This window comes from Peromyscus maniculatus, chromosome 2 (assembly GCF_049852395.1).
Source record: "Peromyscus maniculatus bairdii isolate BWxNUB_F1_BW_parent chromosome 2, HU_Pman_BW_mat_3.1, whole genome shotgun sequence".
NCBI lineage: Eukaryota > Metazoa > Chordata > Mammalia > Rodentia > Cricetidae > Peromyscus > Peromyscus maniculatus.
Window position 1 is genome coordinate 173609823 of NC_134853.1, and position 25838 is coordinate 173635660.

The following is a 25838-nucleotide window of genomic DNA, read 5'->3' on the forward strand; positions in this document are numbered from 1 at the left end:
CGAGAACCCTAAAGCCACCAGCATGGTAGGACGGGCGGGGCTCTCGAGAGGAAGTGTGGCGGCGCGCGGCATTCTGGGCCCGGAAGCGTAGCGCACGCTGTTTTGGACATCATGGCCGTGTCTCGTGCTCCCAGGAGGTGAGTTGAATAAGTGAACTGCCGGATCCCTGGCAGGCAGTCCCTCCCAGGGTTCTGTTTCTAAGGCTAGAGGGCTGACAGAGGTTGTGACCTGATATAACCCTCAGGCGACTTGCGGAGCTGACAGTGGACGAGTTCTTGGCTTCCGGCTTTGAGTCCGAGTCCGAATCGGAGCTGGAGGACGTCGTGGAGGTTGCGGCGCGGGAGAAAAAAAGGCGAAGAGTCTTCCCTAGCCCGGAGCAACCGGGCACGCGCACCTCACCCAGGTGAGAGCCTGCACTACTATCCCCGGCTTCGCCGCACGGCGATCTACTTCCAGTAGTTCTTTGGTCCCGCGCTGTTGCACAGAACCGTGGGTCAGCCGTCTTTGCGCCGAGACCCGCAGTGTAGAAGGCTTTTTGTTTTGTTTCTTAAACCAAGAAACGCACTTGGTCCTGGATAAATCAGTGGTTGGCATGTGTTGGAGGAAACGTGCTATGGGTGGAAGGGAAAACCGGATACCGGAGGACGTGTTTGCAGAACGTCTCTGGGTGGGATGCAGAGGTGGGGGCAGGGCTTGATATTAAATGATGGCAACTTGAGCGGGAACTGCAAAGTACTTAAAGTGAACAGCCTTTAGAATTAGAGTGTGGCTGTGGCGGAACAACAGACCCAGGAAAGTAGCAAGCGATGAGTTACAATGAGGGAGCCTGATTCTGTAAGATCTCTTGGTAAAATGGGAAGCTGTCCCAGGGTTGAGCAGTAAAACGACATTAGGTAACGGGGGTGGGGGTGTCTCAGATGATTGTAATTGGAAGAGTTGTGAGTTGCAAGGTTGGAAATGGAGAGTTTTGAGGGGGAAGCTCACACATAGTTTGGAAGTGTTGCTGTAGGAGAGCTAATAACTTTACAACAATGGGGTGAACATGGTGGGTGCATGGCTGGTCTGGAAGAACCCTGATTATATGTTACATTTGAAATGATTATGTTGAAACAATATCAGAGGTGCTGTGTGTGTTAGTATGGAAGACAGATGAGCCTGATGATTTATCTATGGAAAATCTTCCTGTTTGGTCATTGGTACCTACTGCGAAGGGAACATAGTAATATCACGGCCTCATTGAGGCAACAAGCAAGCTGGCTGTGTGGAAGGACAAGGAACTCCTTCCCTTTTGGTTTTTCACTGGCCTTACTGACACCCACATTCTCAGCCCACATAAGGGATGTGCTTCTGAGCACAAAGACCAGCTCTCTCGACTGAAGGACAGAGACCCTGAGTTCTACAAGTTCCTGCAGGAGAATGACCAGAGCCTACTAGACTTCAGTGACTCTGACAGCTCTGAGGAGGAGGAAGAGCAATTCCACTCCCTGCCAGACATGCTGGAGGTGAAAACTGGCAGACCTGAGCAGTGGGGTACCTGTGATCTCTATACCCTGCCCCAAATTTGTCCTCTTGTATCTGGTACAGGAAGCAAGTGAGACTGAGGAGGATGGAGGAGAGGACAGTGACACATTCCCCAGAGGATTACAAAGGAAGAAGAATGAGCCTGTACCAGTTACCCTTACTATGATGGAGAGATGGAAACAGGGGGCAATGGTGAGAGGCAATATAAGCTGGGTGGCTGGATCTCCACAGGCAGGAATCTCTGTCCTTACCTCATTTGAGGCATCACTGTGTAGGAAGAGTGTGTTTCTGGGAAGTGCACGATAAGGGTCGTTCTGAGTGCCAGCGTCTTCCAACTGCATCTCCTTAGTTACAGTGCATAGTCCTGCCCAATTTCTTCTTCTCAATCTATTAGGGTTAGGGTTGGGCATTTGTTTCCTTTTCTGTTGCTGTAATGGGATACCACACACTGGGCAGTTTTTGTTGTTATTGTTTTAATTTTTACTTACTTATTGTGTTTCACTGTAGCTAGAGTTTTCCTGCCTGGCCCACAGTCAAGACAAATCACTCACACCTGCCAGTCCCACAGCCGCTCAGACCCAACCAAGTAAACACAGAGACTTGTATTGCTTACAAACTGTATGGCTGTGGCAGGCTTCTTGCTAACTGTTCTTATAGCTTAAATTAATCCATTTCCACAAATCTATATCTTGCCACGGGGCTCGTGGCTTACCGGCATCTTTTCATGCTGCTTGTCAGGGTGGCGGCTGGCAGTGACTCCTTCTGCCTTCCTATTCTTTTATTTCTCCTCTCTGTTAGTCCTGCCTATACTTCCTGCCTAGCCACAGGCCAATTAGTGTTTTATTTATTGACCAATCAGAGCAACTTGACATACAGACCATCCCACAGCACAGCCAAGTGCAGACCATCTCAGACACCTGCACTCAGGCCCGTGGTTCTAATCATCCTCTATGTGGACCTGCTGGGTAAAGCCACGAGGAACCCGAGAACGGGCTCCCACAGGACATACAGAACATCCCACAGCATTTCACCTGTATGTATGTAGGTGTACCACATGCATAGATGGTTGTGAACTACCATGTGGGTACTGGAAATTAAACTTGGGTCATGTGGAAGAACAATCAGTACTTTTTTTTTTCTCTCGAGACAGGGTTTTTCTGTGTAGCTTTGCGCCTTTCCTGGATCTCACTCTGTAGACCAGGCTGGCCTGGAACTCACAAAGATCCACCTGCCTCTGCCTCCCGAGTGCTGGGATTAAAGGTGTGCCACCACCGCCCGGCCTCAATCAGTACTCTTAACTGCCAAGCCATCTCTCCAGCCCTAGACTGGGTAATTTGTAAGGGAACTTAATTGACTCACATTGCTAGAGGTTGACAGATCTAAGAGTATGGTGATGGTCTTTAGTAAAGGCCTTGTGTCGTGATACTTCTTCAGATCTCTCTCTTTTGGGTTGTTAGATATCAAACCTAGGAACTTGTACATTCTAGGCAAGTGTGCTATCCTGAGCCCTATGTCTGTTGTTTGTTTGTTTTTAGAGACAGGGTTTCTCTGTGTAATACCCCTGGCTGTCCTGGAACTCACTCTGTAGCCCAGGCTGACCTTGAACTCACAGAGATCCACCTGGCTCTGTCTCCTGAGTGCTGGGATTAAAGGCGTGCGCCACCACTCCTGGCTTCTGTCTTTTTTTGTTGTTTTGTTTTTGAGGCAGGGTGTCGTTATGTAGTTCTGGCTATCCTGGAGCTATGTAGACCTGTCTCTACCTCCTGAGTGCTGGGATTAAAGGTGTACACCACCACACTTGTCCCATATATTTGTCTTAAAAGTCTGTTAATGCCCTCATGGGATCCTGAACCTCCTCATTTCTTGTAATCTTGATTGCTTTCCAAAGACTCTATTTCCAAATACCACCATATAAATTTAGATATTGGATTTCTACTACATAAGCTTTTAGGGACATAGTCAGACTTTTAGCATTATTTGTTCACTGAGGAGTGAGAAATGAAGTCAGTGTCCTTTCAACAACTTCATATTTAATTTAGAGCTTTTGAGATTTTTTTTTTGTTTTTTTTTGTTTTTGTTTTTTGTTTGTTGTTTTTCGAGACAGGGTTTCTCTGTGTAGCTTTGCACCTTTCCTGGATCTCGCTCTGTAGACCAGGCTGTCCTCGAACTCACAGAGATCCACCTGGCTCTGCCTCCCGAGTGCTGGGATTAAAGGCATGCGCCACCACTGCCCGGCGAGATTTTTTTTTTTAATATATATATATTTAAACAGACTGGTTTTCTTTTTTTTTTTTTTTAAGGTTTATTTATTTATTATGTATACAGAAGAGGGTGCCAAATCTCATTACAGATGGTTGTGAGCCACCATGTGGTTGCTGGGAATTGAACTCAGGACCTCTGGAAGAGCAGTCGTGCTCTTAACCTCTGAGCCATCTCTCCAGCCCCTGCTTTTGAGATTTTTGCAACAGGATATCATTTTTTTTTTAAATTTTATTTTATAATACCATTCAGTTCTACATATCAGCCACGGGTTCTCCTATTCTCCCCCCTCCCACACCCTCCCCTTACCCCCAGCCTACCCCCCATTCCCACCTCCTCCAGGGCAAATCCTCCCCCGAGGACTGCAATCAACCTGGTAGACTCAGTCCAGGCAGGTCCAGTCCCTTCCTCCCAGAGTGAGCTAAGTATCCCTGCATAAGCTCCAGGTTTCAAACAGCCAGCTCATACAATGAGCAGAGGACTTGGTCCCACTGCCTAGTTGCCTCCCAAACTGATCAAGCCATTCAACTGTCTCACCTATTCAGAGGGCCTGATCCAGCTGGGGGCCCCTCAGCCTTTGGTTCATAGTTCATGTGTTTCCATTCATTTGGCTATTTTTTTTCAATAATTGAGTAAAACCGAAATTCATTATAAGCCACAGTCATCCTAGGGACCTCCATACTATATATATAGCCTCTATGGTTCTATGGGCTGTGGTCTGATTGTTCTTTATTTTATATCTAGAATCCACTTATGAGTGAGTACATACCATGACTGTCTTTCTGGGTTTGGGTTACCTCACTCAGGATGATTTTTTTCTAGTTCCATCCTGCAAACTTCATGCTTTCATTGTTTTTCTCTGCTGAGTAGTACTCCATTGTGTATATGTACCACATTTTTTCCATCCATTCTTCTGGCAACAGGATATCATTATGTAACCCTAGTGGCTGACCTTGAACTCTGTGTAGAGCAGTTTGGTCTTAAACTTATAGCAGTCTTCATGCTTTGCTTTTCCAATGCTGGTATAGACATCAGCTATCATGCTTAGCTCTTACATTGGTTTCTCCAATGAAGGGAGTGAAAAGGGAGAATTTCCATATACTTTCTGGAGCATATCTGTAATATATGATTCTCACCCCTTCCTCCTCCGACTCCTGAGGCAGACTTCCTATTCAAGTGGGTTAAAGGCTCAATTCCTTTTTGTTGTTGGCTGTGGTCCAGTGATCTTAGTCCCACTATTGCCCTGGGCTTGAGATCGTGATTAAGGAACACCTTTTCAACTTGGAGCAGGTTCCTGGAGCCAGGTACTGTGTACTACTCTCCTAGTGATCTCGATCTCTTGCCCCTTCAGCACCACCTTACTCCCAAGCTGTTCCATGAAGTTGTGCAGGCATTCCGAGCAGCTGTAGCCACCACCCAAGGAGACCAAGAAGCTGCTGAGATTTGCAGGTTCCAAGTCACAGATAGTGCTGGTAAGCTGGGGCCAGGATACCTGTGTTGGGCTCCATTGTGATATGTACGTTTGTTAGATGGGTGAATGACACTTTTGTTTCTTACAGTGTTCAATGCTCTGGTTACTTTCTGCATTAGAGATCTCTTTGGTTGCCTTCAGAAGCTGCTGTTTGGAAAGGCACTAAAGGATACCAGCAGGTGAGGGGATGAAAGCTGGTGACCTATGTAAGGGGCGGGTGTTGCTTGCAGGTGTCTGTCTGAGCTGTGCTCAAGAAGGTCCTGATAAGCCTCTGTATCAACCAGCTATAAGGGGCCCCTTAGCTTTTGTGTATGGGACCAGATTATATGCCCTTGTGCCTGGGTAGACTTGTGTCTGAATTGCAGGAATGGGGTGGGTGTGGTTCCTGCAGGATGCTGCTGCCATCTAGTAGCCCACTCTGGGGGAAGCTCCGTGTGGATGTGAAGACATACCTGAGTGCAGTTGTACAGGTACTGTTTTGGTGGATAAAGAATCCCAGGAGGAGGTAGGTGGTGGTGGTGCATGCTTTTAATCCCAGCGCTTGGGAGGTAGAGGCAGGTGGATCTCTGAGTTTGAGTCCAGCCTGGTCTACAGAACGAGTTCCAGGATAGCCAAGGCTACACAGAGAAACCCTGCCTCGAAAAACTGAAAGAAAAAAATCCTAGGAGGCTTGGTCATGTCTGGTAGTCTGGTGCTCTCTTTTACTCCAGACTTGAATGAGTTTGAGCCTTATTGTTCTCTTCTGCTTCTTTAGCTGGTAACCTGTCTGGCTGAAGCCACAGTGTCTGCAGCTGTCCTGAAGCATGTCAGCAGCTTGGTTCCTTACTACCTGACTTTCCCTAAGCAGTGCCGAATGTTACTCAAGGTGTGTTAGCCCATCCTTCTCTGTTGTTGTAGCTAGATAATGCATATGGTTGCCTTTCTTGTCCTGCTCTTGGCTAGGGCAGAGGCAGCATTTATGACTATATTTGGTCCTGCTGTTTTCTCTATACCCCACCAAGGGTCCCAGTCTCAGGAAGCTCTCTGTCCTTTCAGGGCAGCATAGCTTAGTAATGTGAGACTAGGCTCCACTGAGGCATGCCAGCTAGCCATGGAGGGTTCTAGGCCAGGAAAAGCAATGATGGATCTCTTTCTCAGAGGATGGTGGTTCTGTGGAGCACGGGTGAAGAATCTCTGCGGGTCCTGGCCTTCTTGGTACTCATTAGAGTCTGTCGGCACAAGAAGGAATCCTTCCTTGGTCCCATCCTGAAGGTAATGTGGATTTTCTATCTGTTCATTAAGATCTGTGTTGGGAATCAGCCTGAGTGCCTGGCAGACAGTGTGTGTAGAGCTGACACCAAACTCTGGGCTGATGGGCCCATAGATCAGTTTTCTTACTAGAAAATAGGGTGGTGATGGAAATACGAATCCATGCTCTTCTGGGTTCTACCTGGGCTCTGATACACTAACTAGGAGTTTTGGGAGGGACAAGGGGGCTCTTTTCCCCTAGGGATAAGAATGTTATATCTAGCCGGGCAGTGGTGGCACACACCTTTAATCCCAGCACTTAGGATCTCTGTGAGTTCAAGGCCAGCCTGGTCTACAGAGCAAGATCCAGGACAGGCACCAAAACCACCCAGAGAAACCCTGTCGAGAAACCCTGTCTTGAACACCCCCCACCCCCACCCCTCAAAAAAAGAATGTTATATCTAGAAAATAGGATTAGGTCTCAGGCCACAACCAGGATCAGACCCTGCTGTCCAGCTCCAAGCCCAGGGTGGCCCTTCTGCACATGGAGATCCCCTGGAGTCCCTACTGTACAGCATTAGCATGAAGCAGAACATATCTTTTACTTCCTAGTTCTTTAGTCCTGTCCTTGCCTATTCCTCAGCTTACCTCTCTCTTATCATACACCTTCCTCTCTTCTGCATATCTTTTATATGCCTGAGGCTGGTGGGTGGAAGTATGTTAGCTGAGAAAGATCAGTCTTGGAGTGCTGGGAACCATACAAGAAAGGAGTCTGCAGCTGTGTGGTCAGGCTGTTTGGAATAGCAGTTATGGTGGAAAGTCCTAGGTAGTGGCAGGTGGCTTGGAATGGAGTAGTGGTTGCTCAGGTGGCTCTTAACTTTGGTTTGTCTGTCAGCAAATGTACATCATGTATGTGAGAAACTGCAAGTTCACCTCTCCCAGTACCCTACCCCTCATAAGCTTCATGCAGCGGACACTGACTGAACTACTTGCCTTGGACCTCAGCATCTCCTATCAACATGCCTTCCTCTACATCCGCCAGCTTGCAGTCCACCTGCGTAATGCCATGACCACAGGCAAGAAGGTACACAGTCAGACCCTTCCAAACAAGTAGCCCCACCCAGCTGGAGCCTTGGGCATGCTGGATGCCACCTTCTATGGGGGAAATAGCTCACACTCTGGGGAGAAGCTTTGGGTGATTCTGGCAGGGAAGGGTGAGCCTTAGGAGTGGACTCCACTTTCACCAGGAGACGTACCAGTCTGTGTACAACTGGCAGTATGTGCACTGCCTCTACTTGTGGTGCCGAGTCCTGAGGACACTTGGTTCCAGTGAGGTTCTACAGCCCCTGCTCTACCCTCTCTCACAGATCATCATTGGCTGCATCAAGTGAGTTCAAGGGCAGGTCTGTGTTAGATTGTCCTGGGGGTTGGGGGCAGTGAGTTCCTCGGGATATTGGCAGTACTCTTGGTATAGGGCAGAAGTTTCTAATCTGTCAGCTTTAGTGGGCCACGTTGTACAAAGAATTTTCTTGGGTGGGCACACCTTAAATATTAGAGCTTTTGTGTCTGGGTTTTGGAGGTTTCTGCCAAAGGGTCTGAGAAGATGAACTGGTTGTAGATTTTAGGCAGATGGGCTTTGCAGTCAGCCTCCACTTAGGTAAGTAGGTTAGCTGCCCACAATGCAACACCCATGTGTTCTGAGGCCTGCTTGGGCTCTTATGCAGTTGAAGGGTTCTTAGAACTTTTGGTATGCTGTGAATGTGCTGTATACCTCTGCCAGGAGGGGGCCTTGGCTTCTATGTCCTTTTGAGCTTTCTTCTGACACTGAAGACTGAAGGAAGGGAAAAGGGCAGATGGTACAAGAAAACCCAAAAGCAGAAGGTGGAGAAGAAAGGGAGGTAGGAGTGAATGAAACCAAATTAAAGCTGGATGGTGTCTCTCAGTCCCTCAGCTGAGCAGTGGGGCAGTACCTAAGTCCAAGCATTTTGTTATGTATGGTAACTATTAAATTACTATTTCCCATTAGTGCTACCCTGAGTACTTACCCTGTAGGAGTGACTAGGACCCTCCTGTAGTTGGAGCTTGTGAATAGGGAGGGGTCAGAGGCAGTGGGCTGGCTACCTGACTAGGCTCTGCTCTTTCCTGCTTCAGGTTGTTGCCCACTGCCCGCTTTTATCCATTGCGCATGCATTGTGTGCGTGCCCTGACGCTGCTGTCCCAGACCATCAGCACCTTCATCCCTGTTCTGCCCTTCATTCTCGAGGTAACTGTGCTAGGTACAACTTGGGTTGGACTCACAAATGTCATTTGGAAACCACATCTTCTCTGTGTCTGTCAGTGGTGCCAGTATAGGTTTTGACTGTAACCCTGTGGCCCCTTTGTCTAGGCACATCTTGCAGATCTCCTGCATTTAATCTTACACTTAATATGACACCTTTCTTGTTTTCCTGGATAGCCTTCATTCTGACCTCTACTTTGGTTCACTGTTCCTGGCTTTGGGCTGTTCAAACCAGGTGCAGGTTTCCTGAGAAAATGACCCACAAAGGTTGAAATCAAGCTCTCTGCTGACAGGGGGTCACTGCCCATTCTTTAACTTATGAGTAGGGTAAAAGGGGGTATTGAGATCAGCCCAATATACTAGTTAGCATCTTTTGCTCAGACTAGAGAAAGAACGTTTTCCACCCCCAGTTTGTCATTAATCATAGCTAGTTCAGCTGCCAGCAGTATTCTGCTACGTGAATTCTCTTGTCAGGGGCTTTCCTATAGAACCTTCCCTCTCTATGCTTCTTCATGTATGTACATTGTACCTTCTTGGTTTACCTGCTCTATGTGTGGGGTCTCCTAGTAGTTGGGGAGGTATCCTTGGATCAGGCTAGGCTCCCACTACCCTCTTTTCTTGGGAAGGCCAAAGTGCATAGCCTGCAAAGACTAGTGAGGTATGGGAAACAGTCCCTCCTCTGAGACCTGTCTCTCTCTTCTCTGTATTTCTTTGTTGCTAGTTGTACCCACAATGCCTGGGATGCAGCTATTTCAGGCCCAGGCCCATATACCCACTATCTCCAAAGGTGGTTCAATGTACACAGAAGTCCTATGGTTGCCTGTCAAGAGGCTCAGAGCTCTGGAAGGTGGTCAACATCTGGAGGCTCTGTGGGCTTTGAGGCTGTCTTTAGTTGTACAGCCTTGTCTTGAGGGATCTCATTGTGTTGGGCTGACACCCTGTGGGTAGATTTTCCAACAGGTGGACTTCAATAGGCGTCCAGGCCGCATGAGCTCCAGACCCATCAACTTCTCTGTGATCTTGAAACTGTCCAGTACCAACCTGCAGGAAAAGGCATACCGGGTAAGGCTGGCTTAAGGCCTTCTGGAAAAGGGCCTTGTTTTAGTTGGCTCACAAGGACTTCAGAGGCTATTGAGGTATAAGAGAGGGATTGGCATTGTGCAACATTTGTGGTTTCTTTTGAGACAGGATCTCAATTACGTAGCCCTGGCTGTCCTGGAAGTTGTTGTGTAGATCAGACTGGCCTTGAACTCACAGAGATCTACCTCTCAAGTGCTGGGTTCAAGGGGTTTCTGTCATCATAGGCCAAATGACTCTGTAATTCTAGGCCCTGTGAATCTGGGTATTGCTTGGGGAGGCTGTAAGTACTGTGTTATAGCCCCCATCTTGGAGATTGAGCAGAGTTAGGGTGAAATATAAGATCATGAACTCCTGGGCTTCACCATCTGATGAGTTTGGGCCTGCCCCTTCAGGATGGCCTTTTGGAGCAGCTGTATGACCTTATCCTGGAATACTTGCACACCCAGGCCCATTGCATTGCCTTCCCAGAGTTGGTGCTGCCCACTGTCCTACAGGTATGTGCTCAACACTTCACTCCCCTTCCCTGGCCAGACCCCTTGATAGCCTCTTTGTGGCTAAGTTGAACAATCTTTTAGTAGGTTTGTCTTCCCCTTGTGTAAAGGAACAAAGGGGAAGCTTCCTTAATCTAGTCCTACAAGTCCAGTAGCAAAGCCATGCTTATCCAACTGCCTAGCAGCCAGATCCATTGGGGCCATTGCAGGGGGAGAGTGATCATTTGGCTTGGTAGCTTGAAGAGCTTCTCTCTGGGGACTGTGGAGTTAACTTGTGAAGGATTATCAGCCACTGACAAAGTTGGGTCAGGCCTCAGTAACTTAACCAGGATCTCAAGAATTTATAGGCCTTTCCCCAGGCTGGCTGGAGCCTTCTGTGGTTTAGGGCTACCTGTGGAAGTCTAAAGCTTGGGTTGGTCTGATGCCCATTCTACTTTCCTAGGTGGTCCTGGGGGTGAAGTGTAGTTCTCCCTCTTTTCAGCTCTTTCTGTGCCCTTCATGAGAGTCTGTTTGCTCAACTCAACTATTTCCCATCTTAGGCACTTCTCATAGGAGGGGACTATTGCTGTCCCAGTCTGGTACTGGTAGGGAATTAACTCTATTACCCATGGGCTTGTTGGGGTGGGGGCACTGCTCATACCTGAGCTATACCTGGCTCAGGCTCATATAGACACAGGTATATGTGTGAAGGCAGGAGTTACATACACAGCTGTGCACATGTGCTTGGTCCCTGTTGGTTGTATAATGTGGCAGTGGCCTCCCCCTATGTCTTCTTAGCTGATGATGTCAGGTAATTGGGACACATTTACTTTTTTGCTAAAGGTCCAAGTAGATGGATGTGTAGGTCTAGAATAGGGGTCAGCAGATGTTTTTCAGTTAAGATCCAAATAGCAAAAAAAGTTTATGGTTTTGTGGCTCCTCACAGCTCTTCAGCTGCTTACCTCTCAGGCTGCTGCAGGAGCACTCAGAGAAGCACATGAGTAAAGGAGCCTTATGCCTGTGAGACCTAATTAACAGATTGATAGTAGGCCCTTGTGTCTCCTTGTGATTGCCACATGGCTTTTCACTGCCTGGACCCCCTGTGAGGTGGGGAGTAGTCCTGTCACTGGAGCTATACTGCATCCTTCTTTTCTGCAGCTGAAATCTTTTCTCCGCGAGTGCAAAGTAGCTAACTACTGCCGGCAGGTGCGCCAGCTACTGGAGAAGGTGCAGGAGAACGCAGAACATATCCAGAGCCTTCGCCAGAGAGTGACCTTCAGCGTTTCTGACCAAGTGGCAGTGGTGGGTTGGGACTTGGCATCTGGACTGGAATGATACTGCCTGAAGTCACCAGTTAGGGTGTGATAGATGTTTGAGGGTTTTCTGGGGTGAGCATGGTCTTGAATTTACCCAATCCTTAGGATGCTTGGGAGAAGCAGGTCCGAGAAGAGGGGACCCCTCTCACCAGGTACTACAGCCACTGGAGGAAGCTGAGGGACCGTGAGATCCAGCTGGAGATCAGTGGCAAAGAACGGGTATGGCTGGGATCTGGGAAGGTGACCTAGTAGAAAGCGGGGAAGCAGATTACTTGTAAAGGGGTCTGGGTTGGAGTGAAGTTGGAAAAGGAAACAACAGCAGGAGGGAAAAAGGAATGAGTGAAGCCTGTAAAACTGCTGTTTACCTCCAGGGCATCTGAGTTCCATGTATGGCTGTAGGTGGTACCTGAGGTAGGGCTGTGCTAAACTAAGCTCAACTCAGTTCTCTTGGCCTCTCCCTACCCCCATCTGTTTTTCTGTTTCTGATCCCTGAAGCTAGAAGACCTGAACTTCCCTGAGATCAAAAGGCGGAAAGTGGAAGAAGACAGGAAGGATGAAGACAGAAAGGAATTAAAAGACCTATTTGAGTTGGACAGTTCTGAGGGAGAGGACAGCACAGACTTCTCCCAGAGAGGTGAGCCTGAGGTGGGAGTGGTTAGGAGCTGTGTATCAGGGGAGGTGTTTTATGTCTGGCTGGTGGGCAGACCTGTGTTGTGTTTTGTTTTTAATACATTTTTTTTTCGAGTCAGGGTTTCTCCGTGTAACTTTGGAGCCTGTCCTGGAACTCTTTCTGTAGCCCAGGCTGGCCTTGAACTCACAGAGATCCTCCTGCCTCTGCCTCCCAAGTGCTGGGATTAAAGGCATGTGCCACCACCGACCGGCTTTGTTTTTACATTTTTATGTCTGTTTTACCTACATGTATGTGTATCACATGTGTGCCTGGTGCCCACAGAGGTCAGAAAAGAATGTCAGATCCTTTGGGACTGGAGTTAGAGACAGTTGCGAGCCACTATGTAGGTGCTGAGAGTCAAACCCAGGTCCTTAAACCAATGAGCTCTCTAGCCTCCAGACCCTTTTTTTTTTCTTCTTTTAGTCAGAGTTTCTCTGTGTAGTCCTGGAAATCGCTCGATAGACCAGGCTGGCCTCCAACTCACAGAGATCCTCCTGCATCTGCCTCTCAAGTGCTGTTATTAAAGATGTACAGCTCCACTGTCTGGCTCTCCAGACCTATTTCTTATACCACTCATTGGTGCCATCCTTTTTGAGCTGGAGATTCATTATTGGTAGTTGTCACCATGCTGGGACCTCCATATAGGTGGCAGAAAGGGTTAGTGGTCCCTTGCTGCTGCTGAGACCTGTGGCCCTGGTGGCTGTCCAGACAGGGCTACAGGGCTAGCCAACTCTCCCGTGTAGCTGTTGCCTTGCTGCTGCATCTGGTGTTGTGTGTGTGTGTTTATGTCCGTGTGAAGCACGTGGTTCTTCATCTGCAGGAATACCTGGGCTCCTGGAAGCTCACCAAGGAGTGAAAGAGGAAGACCAGGAGGAAGATAATGAAGAAGAGGGTGCCAGCAATTCAGAGGGTAAGTTGTTTATGTTGTGAAATAGACTGGCCCTGGAGTCTGTGTGGAGGTGAGGCCATGAGAAGACAGCTCTAACCCAGGTCTGTGCCCCTCCCTGGGGTACCAGCTACTATATACTCAAAGACTCTAGCAGCCAGCTATAGCGCATTGATAAATTTAATTAATGCTGTGATTAATTAGTGATGAATAACTGCTAAGGCTAGCTTCTTCATGATATAGCAGAATTTATGTAGCTTCTTTTTTCTCTGTAGATGAAGACCCAGACACAGGGGTGGACCCAAGTGAACTGTGGCAGCTGGCTCAGGGGCCACAGGATGAGCTGGAGGATCTTCAGCTCTCAGAAGAGGACTGAGGGTCTCCTTACAGGTCTTGGAGGCTCGAGGCCAACAACGTGCAGCAAGAGGGCAATAGACAGGGCTTTATTGTTACAGCACAACAGAACAAGTGTACTAAGAGCCATTTTGCCCTGAAAGGGAACTGGTTCTGCATAGCCTTCTGTTACCCCAGCAGGAGGCTAACCCTGACCTACAGAGTAGTCCCAGTTCACAGCGGGGATGGTGGCTCCACAGCCTCTCCACTTTGTCTGTCTTTGGTTTGTCTGCAGACCTCTGCGGTTACCCCTAGAACGTTTTTTGTAAATTCATTACTTTCCTCTTAAGCCACATGCTTTCCTTTTAAAATATTCTTGGTGTTTTTTTGCATCTAAAACCAAAAGGAAAAATACTCCAGGATATGGACAATTTCATGGGTATCAGGGAGTGTGATGTTGCCTGCTAGATCATTAGAGAAGCTGGGAAGGATCTGAGGCTCCTGGGAGCAGAGCTATGGTCCCTGACCCATTCTCCTGCTTGGGTGAGGCTCTGCCTGTGGGCAGGTGGGCCCCCTCATATGGGGAGGTGGTGGTTGCAGGGGACAGGAGTTGCTGTCCTGGGCTGAGCTCAGGGGCTTGCAGGTTTGGTGGCTGCAGTGGCAGGGCCACAGGGAAGCTGGCCATATAGAAGACACGGCCCAGGCGCTTGGCCACCTACAAAGAGATGAAGCTGGGTGAATACCTGCCAGATAAAGTGGACTGGGAGACCATCTCCAGTCACAAAGAGCCTTTATGCCCTCTCTAGATTGATGAAAGCAATGGCCATACTTACTTGTGCTCTGATCTTGAGGGCAGGCCCTAGCTTCAGTCCCATAGTATTCAGAAGGTGCTCTTCTGTAAGTAGAGGCAAAGTCTCTCCATCTATTCCTTGTTCTCTGAATACCTGGGGACAAGATATGCCCACAGAATAGAGTTGTATGTCTTCCATGAAAAATGATTCAGCAAAAGGAATGGCCCTTTATGTTGAGTATGGAGACTGGGAAGTTGCTCAGAACAGGACCTCCCAGCCTAGCCCCAGGGACCTGCCACTCCCCTCACCCTGGCATACTCGCCACAGCCAGACAGGCCCCCCACGAAGTTGCAGACATCCTCTACAGTCCATTTGTTGACATCCTCAGGGGCTGTGGTTTCATCAGTGAAGAGTCCCCCCATGGTGCCTAGAGATGGAAAGTATGTCACTAGGGCTTGGACTTTTCTATTCCTAAGCATCCTTCCCCATGGGATGGCCTTCCTTTTAATTGTTTAAAGTTCTTGGTTCAATGACAAAGAATTTTTCTCCCCATGGAACCCGTCAGTGGGCTGCTAGGGTTGCCCACCTGTGTGGAAGTAGGGGCTGACTGCCCCACAGGGGAATCCCAGGGGCAGTGGAGGGGGCATTGTTGACCCTGAGAGAGGCCCCTTTCCTTCTCTGGTCCCTCCTGCTGAGGCTTGGCTGGGAGTGGAGGCCCCGCCCCTCACAGCTGCTATCTCAGGGTCCTCTCCATCTGAGTCCTTGGATGGTTCCTCAGAGACCTCTTGAGCCCAGAGGCCAGTTCCTGTCGTCTCCTTAGATTCGCTTGGCCGGCCTGAGGCAGCACCAAGACTCCCCTTTTGGGGCCGGCTTCGGGCAGACTCCTTGGGTGGGATAGGGGGTCCTGGGCCTGGGGGTCCCTGGGGTGGCAGTGCCAGTAGTGGTGCTGAGCTGTGTTTCAAAACCAGCATGGAGCCGCGTCGCTGGAGCTCATCTGGGCCCTCAGGGATACGCAAGGCCACTTCTGGTGCCAGTAGCTGTGGGCGGTGAGTGCTGCTCAGTTCTTTCTGCCTAAGCAACTCCGACATCTCCAGCCTGGACCAAAAGGGCAGACAGCGGGAGTCAGCCTGGGCATTCTTAAAATGACTCCCACTGGACTCCTGGTGCTTACCGAGCTAAGCTCTGCTTCCGAAGAAGCTCCTGCTGCCGAGCTAACATCTCAGCCTGGGCAGCGGGCAGGAAGCTGTAGCCTGGGAGAAAAGAACATTCAAGCTGGACCCTCAGCGCTTCCTTTATCTATCTGCCTTCTGCTCCTAAAGAGGGCCTACAAGGACACAAAGGGCTTACATACCCGCCTGTTTCTCACCTGGGGTCTGACACAGAGCTGTGGGCACCCCAAAAAATGGAGGTCGGAGGTGGGAGCCCAGGGCGATGTGGGGGGCATTCTGGGGTGACAGCAAAGGCGGTGGCTGTGACAGCTCCCTGTGGACAGCAGAACAGTGAACACATGACCAGTTCTATTTGTGCACCCCCCGCTTTCCTGTAACCGCCTCCGGGTGCACCCCCTGCCGCCGCCTCTAATTGCCGACCCCACAGGCGGTCGTTGAGTCGCTGGTTATGGCTTCGGGTCGTGCACTGCCCCTGTCCAAGCTGGCGGCGCCAATTAATCTCCCCGGCGGCGCGGAGGCGCTGACCCTGTGGGTGGAGGCGGCTGCAGCGGTAATTACTGGGGGAGGGGGGGCACCTCTCATCCTGAGCCATCCTGGGCAGGCGGGGAGGGGCACACGATGGGGTAATTAGCCACAGTCTGGAGATGGTGGCAGGCAGCTGTAGATGCTGCGGTCTGTGGCCAGTGGGATGGAATGGGGAGTGTTTAGGAAACCTGGGGCCCCTGCCCAGAGCTTTCCTTGGTTCCAATAGTCCGCTGTGGAGACAGTCTCTACAGAGTTGTAGTCCCGGCCCCTTCTGTACTCAACTCTTCAAATTCCAGACAGTAAATTGCTTACTCCTTGCCTTCCTCAACACACCACCACTACTATCTCAGGGCACCTCTGCTAGGCTGGTCCCCAATTGCTCAACAAGGGAAGTGGAATGGTCCTTGCCACTCCTGCCAAGGGTGGGCATTCCTGCATATTCTTTCCCAGAAACATTTTCTTGCTCAGAACAGCTGGTGTTACCACCCTCTTGCAGTGGACCTTGAACTCAGTGCATGCAGTACCCACACATATGTGATAGGGGACTCAAGGGAAAGGTCCAGGATGTGGCCTTGACCTTCTCAAGTTACAAGCACAAAGAATATGGGGCCTTGCTGAAACACTACCACCTTAGTACCTTTCAGAGAAGGATGGGGTAGCAGCTGGAACTGTTCCCTCCCGGTGCTGAAATAAGCCTTGCTTCCGTCGACCTGCTGTAGATGAGGGCAGGTGTACTTCCAAGCTGCTTGGACTCCTCAAAGTTGCAGTTGCCACTTCTTGCCGGACCCTTATCAGATCTGGGAATGGAGGCAACAACAGTGACCCAGATGTTAAGCTCCCCTAGGATTTCCCCTTTCTAGGTTGTGGGGCATTGACCCAGTGAAGCCAAGGACAGAATGGGAGGAGGAGACTTTCACATGTCCTGAGCCCTGTTTTGTGTCACTGGGGCTGGAGGAGGATCAGCAGGGGAGACAGTTTGCAATAGGACCTACAGGTACACCTGGGCAAGTGAACTTGGAAAGGGGTATGAGTAGGTCAGTAATCAAAACGAGCTGGGAGGGAAGGGCTCCAGGTAGATAACTTGGTGTTTTGCGTATTGGTGTTGATGTGATAGAGGCTGGAACCTTCACAAAGATGGGCTGTGCAAAAGTCAGAGTGTAAGGGCACAGCGCTTTTCTGGGAGGTCAGTGGGACAAAAGTTAGGAGGGGACCTCAAATAGAAAGCTGCCTAGGTGACTTCTTTATAGATAGGAGACAACAGGTAGTATGAACTAGTCACTCATTAAGCAATACATAGTACACATGGCCATGATAGCAGACACTTAACTAGCAGTAACACATGGTCACAGTCCAGCATGATTGTGATATGTGCCCCATTACACTCAGGATGGGGGTGGGAGGGACACTTGTAGCCCCTTTAGTCCCCCTAGTTCAAGCTCTACTTTTCTACTGCTCCACTGCTGCCTGTTTATAAATTAATAGCCTAAAAAAGGGGAGGTTGGTCTGACCAGGGCTTGAAGCCAGGCCCACCCCCACCCCACACCAGCCATGCTCTGTGCAATGGTGATTGACAACCAGCTTGCCTGTACACCCTCTTCTACACAGACCAGTAGAGCTGGGAAAGCAATTAAAAAGAGGGATTTTTAAATTATTAACGTTTACTGAATTATTCAGGTTCTTGGTGCCTGAGCTTCCCTGGGGGACAGTGCCTTCTGTAAGAATCGAAAATTCTACTCCCTTCCCTTCTGCCAGAAAAGACAAGATTCTCCAATGTTGCAGCTGCACAGGGTGTCTTACTATTCCTAGGTAGCAAGAGTAGTGCCTCAGGCTGAGCTTCTTTCAAGCAACCTGAGGAACTAGTAGCCACATCCCACCTGTGGTACAGCTTCCTTTTTCTGGGCTGCCTTCCTGCCTTGTCTGCCCCCCAACAACAGAAACCTTGGAAAGGTCTGACATAGTATCAGCATGACCACAGATTTGTGGTATTGCACTGCTCTGGGAGTGAGGAGAATCTAGCATAGGCCACAGAACCCACATCTCTCCTGTGTCTCACCCTCACCTGTGCTCTCCTCTCCCACTCAGGGATGAGCAGTGGAGGACTGAGGTAGCTAGGCTATATCACTATCTGGAGGCCCTCCTAGGTATCCAGTACTGGTCTTGGTGTTGACCTCCAAACATCTAGGTCCTTTTCTTGTAACCCTAGTACACAGGACGGAAAGATAACAGAGGGTCGGCACATCTGAGGTGGGAGTGCTGAAGGTGGTGGTAGCACATACCATGGCTGGGGATGCCCAGTTGGTAGAGACGTTGAGTTTCCTCAAAAGGGCCAGCCTCACTTAAGGCTGACATGAGCCGATGATAGTGGTCCTCAGGAGCCATTGTAGACTCCAGCTCTGGCAGCAGCAGAGTCTCTATTGGAAGGAGCACATGGTAAGTGCGTCTGGATAGTGCCAAGGAAAAGTCAAGGCCTCTCTTATGGTTTCTACCCAAGGTCTGAAGAACCTTTCAAGATGCAGGAACTCATTGCTCCCTCCCCTTTCCTATGACCTGCCTCCCTTTCCTTGGTCAAGCACTCACCTTGGGGGGACTTGCTTCGAACCTTCTTCTCTGAAGAGCAGTCACTGGTAATGTAGGAGGAGCAGCCCAGTCTCTTGCCCAACAGGTCACCTGTAGAGAATGGAGTGAGCCCCACCCAGTGCTTCATGGGTTGGAGGAAAAGCTACCTCTACCTTAGCTCAGCTTGGAACCCCAACCACCACCACCATGTTCTCCCTGGCAGTTAAGGCCTTGCCCAACCTGGTATTCCAGGCCAGAGGACACCATGACAGGTGGATGTGCACATTACAAGGACACAAAGCAATCCTGATGCTGGCCCTGGGCATGTAAATAGAAGTAATGAGAAGTTCACACCAGTGTTTCACCAGGCAGTCTCCTGTAAGTTCATGTGCATCCCCAGCCCCACTTTGGAGGAATTGAATGGCTTGCCTTTGTCTCCTAGGATAGGCTACTGTGCAGATGTGGGGGAGGCAAGTCCAGAAGGCATACTTAAAATCCCAGCCTACTTCATTTTGGATCTTCCGAACTGCTATAGGCCACAGGAATATATTATAAGAACTCAGCTGGTTATAGCAAAACCACTACCTGAAGGGATCAAGGAATTCCTTCAGAGGAAGCCAAATTCCAAGGGAGCATTTGGAGTTATTTGGCTTGTTATATATCAGCTGTCTTCTGTTATGAAAATCATGTGTGCCTTCATAGCTTTCCCAATTGCTTTTTTCCTAAGAATTACTAACAGTGTGGACTAATTGCTATTTGGACATATATGTTTGAGGTATTTGGAGAACAACCTCAGGGAAGACTTGCTTCCCTCAGGCCCATCCGTTTCTTATCCTTTTAGTGCTGGAATCAGATACCTCCCTTAGCCACATTCAAGGACTAACAGGAATAACAGTTCAAATCACCACATAATAAGTCTCCTGAAATTAAGGTAAATTCCACATGGAAACACCGCCTAGGTCAGGTGGACCTTAAGTAATAGCTTTGCACAATTTAGCTTGGACCCTCCTTTTCTTTTCTTTTTTTTTTAAACAAAAAAAATTATTAAGATATTTTCTATTGATTTTACATACCAACCACAGATTCCCCTGTCCTCCCTTCTCCCATCCGCCAGTCCTCCCCCACGATCCACCCCTCATTCCCACCCGCTCCAAGGCAAGGTCTCCCATGGGGACCCTCCTTCTCTTACAGCCTTACTAACTTTATAGACCTCTAACTCCTTACCTGGCCACTTCTAGGAATATTTAGATAACCTTCTGCACTGACAGCTATGCACAGCTAGAACTCCGGTTCAAGCCTCCCTGTAATTATCATCATTGGCAATCTGGCCAGGTCCATCCCCAGACAGAGGAAAGTACCATATCAGAGATACCTCTGTACTCTCTAGAACAGACTTAAGCATCCAGACTGCCTGTTTGAGAACGCCTGGTGGATGTGCCAATTAAGCTTAACTTTCTCCTTTCCAAAGTCTTATCTCTAGTTGTATATCCACCCTTAACAATTAACTCAGAGTTCAAGGCCAGCCTGGTCTACAGAGCGAGATCCAGGAAAGGCACAAAGCTACACAGAGAAACCCTGTCTCAAACAAAAAAAACAAACAAACAACAACAACAAAAAAAAAACCAATTAACTCAGAACTAAAGGGTTCCAACTTACAGGTACATCTAGCTGTGACAGAGGTTGCCTAGCCAAGTTGCCTAGACGGAGCATACTTGCCAGAAATGGCAGGAGCAAAGATAGCTTGGAGAGATAAGGGTCAAAGAGATAAAAAAGGCAGTTTTATTTTCAGAGAAGGGGCTAGAGGTATAAGGAGAATGAAGAGAGGATAGTGAGGATTTTGGCTGGAGAGAATTTTTGACTAGAGAACTGGAGGTCAGGATGGAAGATGAGGAAGAGCCAGACAGGAAAGTACTAGATAGGTAAGAACAAGATGAGAAGGACCTAGATGAGGCAGAATTAAGACGAGAGAATTAAGATAGAACTTAGAGGGAACAGTAGATAAAGGAAGAGAGAAATCAGGCAAGAAAGGAGCTAGGCACGAGAACAGAACTGAAGCTGTGTAGATGGGATTTTATCTCAGAGGAATCAAGTAGACAGACAAAGAGCTTGGTGTACTTAGATTCATTTACCAAATAATTCTCGCTGTTCATAGTTTTCTGAGCCCTGGGAAGTATAATATTAAGGCTGGTCCTTTTAATATTATACAAGATCCAACCCTGCCACCAGGAGCTCAAGTTCTTCCCCGAGTAGACTTTCTGCTACACTTGTGACACAGAAAGGAAGCCCTTGTCTCCTTGGCAGTATCTGCCCACTTGCTCATCCAGGCTCTAGGCCCTTGAGGGGACTCCTGAACAATTCACCCCATAGTGCATAGCCTATATGTGCTATGTCTGCATCAGGCTAGGCCCAGCCTCAGCTTCCAATATCCCCTGTAGGACCCAAAGATCATACCCCACATGCCAAACCTCTAAACACTGCTACCCAGCTTCCTCCTGAGCTCCTGCCATGAGGCTGGGGTATTTGCTGAACAGCCCATGCCATCATGATTCCAGGCTAAATGTTGCTGTCTTTGCCCTCCTTATCCTCAGCAGCTAGGGGAGTGTGAAAGAACAATTCCTTGGGGGATCCAAAATCTCCATGATGCCCAGCAAGTGCTGTTTTCACAGGTGTGTCCACCAGAAGGTGTGTCCACCAAAGCTCTACCACCAGCACCAAAGCTGAATTTCATTTTTTAAAAATTTCCTTAATCTGCCATTTTTATCAAACTGGGGAAGTGTGGCAACAAAAATGCCAATCAATCTCCACATTATGGCTGACAGAATGGTGCTAATAACTTACTGATCTCAACTACTTCACTGCCACTGGTCTACCTGGCCATCTCAGCCTCTTCCTCTTCCAAAGAGAGGGACAGCACCCACTGTTTGGACAAGAGTTTCACCCATAATATCTCAAGACAGATGGATCCAGCAGACTGATGAAGGGTATCTGGCTGCACCTGGGGCCACCAATAGTGTATCAGAGACCAGTGGGCAGGAGGGACAGCAGCTGATCTAGGCAGGGAGGAGGGTCCCTTAGGTCTGTTTGGACTGGTCTCACTCACTCTGTACCTGTTGTTCTTATCCCAACCCACACATCCCCTTAAGGGTTAGGCAAGGGTGCTTTTCACAGCAGTCTGTCCCTACTTTAATAGTGGGTACCTGCAAGCTGAGAGAGAGAGAGAGAGAGAGAGAGAGAGAGAGAGAGATTGAGATTGATTCAATTTCTGGAGTTAGGGTAACAACCTGGTGGAGATAATCATGGAGTAGAGGCACCTCAAATAAGACCTAGTCCTGTGGCAGACTTAATGAAGCCACATTCACTCTCAGCACACCAGGGTGCTGCTAACAGCAGGCAGGCAGTGTAACTGTGGGGAGATGCACAAAGGGAGCAGTGGCACAGTGAAAGACTGAACCTCTACAGAAACTGAAAGCCCCTAGGAAGTAGGGACAGGACCCTAAGAGAATGCATAAGTGAAACCTGGGCACAATACACACTCCCATAGTTGTGCACTCTATGAACCCCTGCATGCAGTGCAAAGGGAGGAGTGGCCAGACAGATGACTAAACATCACAGAGAGATATGTATGTGTAGTACACAGACATCATGGCAAGCATTATGATGGCCCTGGTTGGGAGGAAGTACACACACACACACACACACACACACACACACACACACACACACACACATGTGTATCCAAGGAGGTCTCTCTCCATGTGCAAGAACAGGGGAGGGCCTGTGAGCTCAGAACATCTCAATCATTATAGATTCCCTTGGATCTACCCGATCAATGGGGCAATTAGATTTTATCAGCCACTTGCTCAGCTGCTTCCACCCAGCTAGGCCTCCATCAGGTCCCTAGCTGTTCCAGAAGCAGCCCCCTACTAGCCCACAAAGCCATTCAAGCAGATGGGGCTTTGCTAAAGATGTCCACTGTGGTGTACCACACCCAAGTCTTTCCAAGCACTGCAGCTACTACCAGAAACATTCCTAGAAGCCCAAGAGAGAAAGGTCCCTTAAGGCTCCCGAAACTCAGGTGCACCCTCACTTCAGCCTTATGGCCCGCTTTACTGAGGGGTGCCATGATCTCTTCAGGCTGCCTCTCTGAACTCCTGTGACTTTCATCAGTCAGCTTCCTTGGTGGTTCTGGGAACCTTGCTCCGGTTCAGGACCTCAGGAAGGCAGAACCCAGGCTGCACATGTTCTGTGGGTAGGAGGAGTGAGCACGCTTCTGCTACATGAACCATTCTGCATCGGGCAGTTCTGAGTTTAGGAGAGGCTTACATGGTATCTGCCCCTTTGATGAAGGGTTGGAGGGTCTCAGCCATTTTAAACACACTCCACCAAAAGCCACAATGGAGCAGTCTCTGCTGTAGCCCTGTCTGCCTGGCTGTCTGGGATTAACACAATTACCATCACATGTAGCCCCAGGGGAAAACCAGCCTTCCCCTCCCCCCAACTCTGCTGGCCTCTGGCTGCCAGCCAAAGTGCTCAGTGCCCAGAGCTGCTGATTAGAGACTTGGGGAGGACATTCTTCAGTCAGGATAGCTGTGGCCCAGAGCCCCACTCTACCCTTGGGATCTCTTGGATTTCTCACCTGCAGGTCCAAGGCCAATCTCCACGTTGCCTCTCTGGAAGTCACAGTGGCTTGGATGCTCAGGCATAACGAGGTGGTGGCTTCGATGTACGCTGGATATAAGGGTGGGGAGGTTGTTGTCCTGGCTGCAGCAGAGCAATACAGACCAAGCCATGAGCTGCCTCATGGGTTGGAAGTCTGGCACATTGTCAGTATGAGGGTACATGACTTGTGAACAGTATGCACCAAGTATACAAACCCAGCTGCACACCTCTGTGTGAGACCACTAACAGTACACATGTGTATGCCCTCTAAACAGACCAAGGAGAAGCCAGGACCTGGCACTTAGACCCAATTGCAGTTCTAGGGCAGCCCCTCCAGCTATACTTCTTTGCAGAGAAAAGTGTACCCCTACCTGCCCTGGAGGGCAGCCTGAAGAGAGGGTAAGCTGTCATATATACTGCCAGCTCTGGCAGCAAGAACATGGCACATACTCCTTAGTGTCTAGCTCTTTTAAATAAGGAAACTGAAGTTCTGACCAGAGCTCTATAACTGACAAAACTCATGCTCATTAGCAGAGTGCCACCAGGCGTAGGTGACACACCAGCCGGGGTGGGTCTGGGACTTGGTATAACAGCATTTAGCTTGTTTTCTGTGTTTCTCTCTCCTGCTGAGTCAGCTGAATCCTCATCCACAGAGCCCCATAGAGGAGAGGATGTGTAAGTAGGAATACCTTACCCTGGAGTTCTGTAAGCACCCCCACATCAGTAGAGAAGAAAGAAACAGGAAGCCAAAGCCAGGGCAGGAGCAGTGGTTCCCAGTGCTCAGCACGTGCCCTCCATGGCCCACCTGTGACAGAGCAGCCTCAGATTCTGGCAGAGCCTCTATGAAGTGACCTAGGAATCAACTCTGAACCTCATTAAATAGCTCCCAGCCCCTGACCAGGGTGACTGGAGCTGGGCTAATCCAGGGCTGGCACCTAAGCAGATCAGTTTCATCAGCAGACATCCCAGAGGGCCCCAGCCTAGAGGCCCAGATGTGTTCTTCCCATCCCAGCACTGTAGGCCCAGAGGGCAGGTGGGGGTGTAAGTATGTTATAGGATTAATTGGCATGAGGCTCATCCCCTGCATCCTCATCAGTGTGGGGGTGTCAGAGAGAACTGCTATCTCAGCATGAGGAGGGGGTTGAGGGCTGGCTAGGCACAGGTTGAAACAGCTACAGAGTGGTTCCCATGGGGATTTCCTTCTAGTTAGGAAGTGAACCAGTTTCTAGAGACTCCAGGGAATGGGCAGAAAGTCTGTTCTCTGTGAATACAGCCTGGCCCACAGAAGGAAAGTGAGGTCTCCTGCATCTGGAAAATGCACCTGCACCTGTATCTGAAAAAGCCTGGTGACAAAAATCAGAGTCACTAGGCACTGGATAGCATGATTCCATGGAGTGATATCTGGTCAGAACAGGACTTGAATTTAGCATCCACCTCCCATTCAGCCTTGGTAGTTTGTTCTGTGTTCCCAAAGGTGACCCATTCTGAAAATGTGTTCCTATAGCTTGGTCATTCACTGAACAAATTATGCTCATTTTATACAGATCTGAAAAAATTCCACACATACATGGCTAAAATATATTAATTACGCCCTTAGCATTATGGCATGAGGTTCTTGAAGCCACAACTCACCCTCAGCTTCCCACTGCATCCTACTACATGTTATGGACCAAGCCCGGGAGTATCTCAGGAGGTTGAGGCATGGATGAAGAGACAGATGGTCATGGAAGAATCAGAATGCTGCAGGGGGAGGATCATGAGGAGGCCAAAAAGAGAAAAAGATTGGCCTTGTATGCCTTCTGGGGTCTCCACCCTGTTCCTTTGTTGTTATCATGAAATAAAGACTTGTTCCCCTCTCTGTCAGTTTAGGGATAATGAGGGGCCAGAGGCTATGCTGCCCAAGGCTTCACAGACATAAGGGGGAGTTATGACTCTTGCTTGATCCAAGCAGGCAGGTGGTTCACTGCAAGGTTTGTCGGAGGATCAAAGACAATGGACAGACGGATCAGTGGAACACGTGAACAAACAAGTGGAGAGTGACACACAAGGATGGGTTCATAGACAGGAAACTAGAGACAGAAGAATGAGTAGACAGGCCAACAAGGCAAAACAAAGAGCCAGGTGGGGATGGCACAAGGAAGCTGGTCTTGGCCACCTGCAGCCCTTCCTTTCTAGACGCTGGATCCACCAGTAGGTAAGCTAAAGGCTGTCAGTACTCCTGGCCTTCTGTCTTCTCCGTTTCAATAGAATCCTGGCTCTTGGGACTGAGGGGCTTCTTGAGGGGCACCAGGCTGCAGTTGTTGACACTGTGACAAACTTATATGGGCACATCCTCCCTAAAGCCTTGTGAATGTGAGGAGGACCACAGAAGGTAAGAACTGCTCCTGGAGGAGAGGCATGGCCACCGACTTCCCTACTGGCCTTGCTGATAAATTTATCCTGCAGCATGTAAAGTAAAAGGCTCATAAAATGTCATCAGTATTCATGATGATTCATAAAAAATGATCAACTGAGCTGGCAACTCCAAAATTAGATGGAAATAAGTTTTTTTTTTTTGTTTTTTTTTTTTTGTTTTTTTTTTTTTTTTTTGTTTTGTTTTTTTTTGTTTTTTGAGACAGGGTTTCTCT

General features: G+C 49.0%; 2 protein-coding genes across 10 annotated transcripts in view; one reads left to right on the forward strand and one right to left on the reverse strand.

The window, feature by feature from the left end:
- On the forward strand, nucleotides 1-13884 carry Noc2l (NOC2 like nucleolar associated transcriptional repressor). Of its 2 annotated transcripts, XM_006992330.4 has the most exons (19): nucleotides 1-137; nucleotides 245-403; nucleotides 1328-1502; nucleotides 1585-1713; nucleotides 5132-5252; nucleotides 5340-5430; nucleotides 5643-5721; nucleotides 6006-6116; nucleotides 6389-6502; nucleotides 7374-7562; nucleotides 7726-7865; nucleotides 8630-8741; nucleotides 9705-9818; nucleotides 10229-10330; nucleotides 11465-11608; nucleotides 11728-11841; nucleotides 12118-12256; nucleotides 13113-13202; nucleotides 13454-13884. In XM_006992330.4, exons 1-19 carry the CDS (start codon nucleotides 112-114, stop codon nucleotides 13552-13554), a joined length of 2250 nt encoding a protein of 749 aa, XP_006992392.1. In that variant the 5' UTR covers nucleotides 1-111; the 3' UTR covers nucleotides 13555-13884. The 2 variants fall into 2 exon arrangements, with proteins under 2 accessions (XP_006992392.1, XP_076422059.1); XM_076565944.1 differs by lacking the exon at nucleotides 1328-1502 and having other exon boundaries at nucleotides 78-137.
- The window catches only part of Samd11 (sterile alpha motif domain containing 11), a 19359-nt gene continuing 7126 nt past the window's right edge, over nucleotides 13606-25838 (reverse strand). For 3 of the 8 annotated variants that reach the window (XM_006992327.4, XM_042272380.2, XM_042272381.2), the window contains exons 5-14: nucleotides 23189-23313; nucleotides 18574-18663; nucleotides 18273-18407; nucleotides 16634-16793; nucleotides 15669-15784; nucleotides 15474-15552; nucleotides 14889-15397; nucleotides 14611-14729; nucleotides 14345-14455; nucleotides 13606-14226 (exon numbers count right to left, since the gene is read on the reverse strand). In XM_006992327.4, the coding sequence (XP_006992389.1) occupies nucleotides 13984-14226; nucleotides 14345-14455; nucleotides 14611-14729; nucleotides 14889-15397; nucleotides 15474-15552; nucleotides 15669-15784; nucleotides 16634-16793; nucleotides 18273-18407; nucleotides 18574-18663; nucleotides 23189-23313 (1687 nt within the window). In that variant the 3' untranslated portion in view covers nucleotides 13606-13983. Of the gene's footprint in view, nucleotides 14227-14324; nucleotides 14456-14610; nucleotides 14730-14888; nucleotides 15398-15473; nucleotides 15553-15668; nucleotides 15785-16633; nucleotides 16794-18272; nucleotides 18408-18573; nucleotides 18664-23188; nucleotides 23314-25838 lie in introns of those variants that run through there. The other 5 variants (XR_001576026.3, XM_015985994.3, XM_076565942.1 and 2 more) reach the window with 5 other exon arrangements.